The sequence below is a fragment of the Hylobates moloch genome, unplaced genomic scaffold (genome assembly GCF_009828535.3).
Source record: "Hylobates moloch isolate HMO894 unplaced genomic scaffold, HMol_V3 SCAFFOLD_1, whole genome shotgun sequence".
NCBI lineage: Eukaryota > Metazoa > Chordata > Mammalia > Primates > Hylobatidae > Hylobates > Hylobates moloch.
The window spans coordinates 25,040,168-25,042,994 of record NW_026652276.1 but is presented as its reverse complement, the minus strand read 5'-3'; the positions used below and the strand labels follow the sequence as shown (position 1 = coordinate 25,042,994).

General features: G+C 44.6%; 1 protein-coding gene across 1 annotated transcript; it reads right to left on the bottom strand.

Moving 5' to 3' along the window:
• Window positions 1-435: 435 nt before the first annotated feature.
• TNP1 (transition protein 1) lies at window positions 436-1,059 on the bottom strand. The gene is made up of 2 exons (XM_032753330.2): window positions 874-1,059; window positions 436-673 (listed from the first exon to the last, which is right to left on the bottom strand). Exons 1-2 carry the CDS (start codon window positions 1,010-1,012, stop codon window positions 645-647), a joined length of 168 nt encoding a protein of 55 aa, XP_032609221.1. The 5' UTR covers window positions 1,013-1,059; the 3' UTR covers window positions 436-644.
• Window positions 1,060-2,827: the final 1,768 nt, after the last annotated feature.

Below are 2,827 nucleotides of genomic sequence, written 5' to 3'. Positions count from 1 at the left end.
TCCTGCTCATATGATCAATGAATTAGGAGCTTCTAAGAGCTCCTCCAGGTGATCTCTCTCTCTGGGCCAAGTCTTTAGATTTAGTTTAGCTTTCAACACCTCTATGCTATAAGCTCTGACAAAAACAGCTTGCATCCTTTGGTTTAAGCTCTAACAAAAACAGCTTGAATCCTTTGGTTTATGCTAATGAATGCATTTCTCCCTTTTTTATCTCTTCTCCCTTTCCATGTTGGGGAGGGAGACAGCACACTGGGATGAAGACAAATACGGCAATAGTGTGTGGCCAGAGTAGGACTACCGTGGGAGGGAATTGGAGGACAAATTACTTTTGATATTTTCCAAGTCACATTTAATGGTTTCATACTGGCCAATTCTTCCCCAAACCCACCTAGCTCAGGAACTCAAGTCTTTCCAACCAAAAGATCAAAGTAAACATTTCTGCTTTCAAAGTTTTATTGAGATGTTGGGGAAAAACAGCCAACATATACATTCTTCATTTCGTCACAACTGGCATTTGATCCACATTTCATAGGCTCCTCTCTGGCTTTGATCTAACATCAGGTCTCCTTGGCAGTTCCCCTTCTGCTGTTCTTGTTGCTACTTGGTGCTGTGTGAAGCACACCAGGGCAGAGCCCGCTGGGGGCTCACAAGTGGGAGCGGTAATTGCGATTCGCTGTGGGAAAGGACAGGTTTGCAACAGAGACACGAATTAGAACATTCCCATCAATACTCTTATTGCTCAAATCTGCATTTAGTTATCGGAAATAATCTCAGGCCAAGATTTCAGGGTCCTGTGAGGGCTGCCTCCAAGAGGGAGGGCCTGGCATCAATGTGTGCCTAAGTTTGGCAGTCTCCTCCCCATCCCTCACTCACCGTCATCTCCCCGTTTCCTACTTTTCAGGTTGCCCTTACGGTATTTTTTTTTGCTGCCACCTCTCTTGACTCCCTTGTGAGGAGATCGGCTCTTGCTCCTCCTCATGCCATGACTCTTTAATTTGCGGCTGCTCGACATGGTAAGTTCTGCCAAAATGAGGGGCTTTGCAAGGCCAGGGGGCCAGGAGTCTTGGTATTTAAGGCCTTGGCCATTGTGACAGGGAAGGGGCATGGCTCAGCAGGTGGGCGGGGCTCTATTGTGCTGTCACTCACCTTTGCTGCACTTTGGTCATATATGTGAAATAAGGTGGTCATTTTCGTGCAGCTCAAGGGCCGCCCTCAGTTTTGAGGTCTTTTTTATGTTAAGTGAGGCTTTCCCAGAGAGGTGTTATTGAGAAACTGAATCCCAGCCCTGTGCCAGGCATCGGAGGAGTACAAGAGACCGTTCAAATATGCTTCTCCTGCCTGTAGGAAATGTAACAGTCATTGAGTGTGTGTGTATGCATGACTGTTTAAGTCTCTCACAGCATCCGGAGATAATACATTTATTTCTGTAAGGACTTGACTCTAAAGAGCCCAATTCAATATGATCAAAATAGAAATATTCCTTCTTTTTCATCTAGGTCAGGATTTCTCAGTCTTGGCACTGTTGACACAATGGGCAGGGTAACTTTTAGTGGGCTGTCTTGTGCATCCTAGGATGTTTGGCAACATCCCTGGCCATTACGCACTGGACACCAATGAAGCCTGGCAGCTATGACAACCCAAAATATTCCCAAACATTGCCACCTGTTTCTTTGGGAGATTGGGGAAGTGAGGGAAAAAATGACTCTGGTTCAGAACAATTAACCTAATCATTTTTTAAAATTCAGTCACAGATATTGATCACATAGCATATGCCATATATTTAGGTGGTAGAAAATTAGTGGAGGATAAAAACATGTAGATACTGTGCTCATGGAACTCTCAGCCCACTGGGGAGAAAGCCATTCATCAGATGTCTACATAAATCAGTGAATAAGTACTTAGGGAATCATTTTGGCTGGAGAAAGGCAGAGGGAAACTCCCTACGTGGTATAGGATGAGGCTGGAAGGAGAGACAGCGATCAAACCATGATCAAGTACATTGGGAAGCCTTTAAAAATATTAAGAGGATCGCATGTGAGATTAGAGGGTGGCAGGTGGGTGATGTATTGACTGGAGGAGCTGTGTAAAGGGAGATGCTACTGTCAACATCAGTGGTTCAGTAGAGAGAAAGATTTGATGATGGTTTAGGTCTGGCCAGGAAAGGTGTTGATTGAGATCTAAAGTAGACAAGAGACCAAGGTTTTGTGATGGATTGAATTTGGGAGGTGAAAGCAGATGGTGTCCAGGGTGTGGCTTTTGTTCCTGTATAATGCAGTTATCTGGATGCTGGTGCCATTCACGGGGATAAAGGCCAGACATGGGGAGAGTGATGATCATGTACTTGGTATAAGACATACTGGTTTTGAAGTGACTTTGACACTTACAAATAGATATATTGAATGATTATTGGTGTATAAGTCATCCAGCCTTTCCTTTTTCCTCCATTATACCTCATAGTAAATGCTTTGCTTTTGAAAATATTTCTTTTTTTTTTTTTTTTGTGAGTCCGAGTCTTGCTCTTTTGCCCAGGCTGGAGTGCAGTGGCGCAATCTCGGCTCACTGTAACATCTGCTTCCTGTGTTCCAGCAATTCTCCTGCCTCAGTGTCCTGAGTAGCTGGGATTACAGGCATGTGCCACCATGCCCAGCTAATTTCTGTATTTTTAGTAGAGACAGGTTTTCGCCATGTTGGCCAGGCCAGTCTTGAACTCCTGATCTCAGGTGATCTTTCCACCTTGGCCTCCCAAAGTGCTGGGATTACAGGCGTGAGCCACTGTGCCCGCCTCATTCGGATTTCTATAGAACTTGTTTGCTATTTCTTCCATTTG

What these genes read in the sequence shown, in the direction of transcription:
- TNP1 (XM_032753330.2), bottom strand. Translation starts at nt 1,012, where the DNA reads ATGTCGAGCAGCCGCAAATTAAAGAGTCATGGCATGAGGAGGAGCAAG. An exon ending in TAGGAAACGGGGAGATGACG is followed by an intron (nt 674 to 873) that starts GTGAGTGAGGGA and finishes CCTTTCCCACAG; the next exon opens with CGAATCGCAATTACCGCTCC.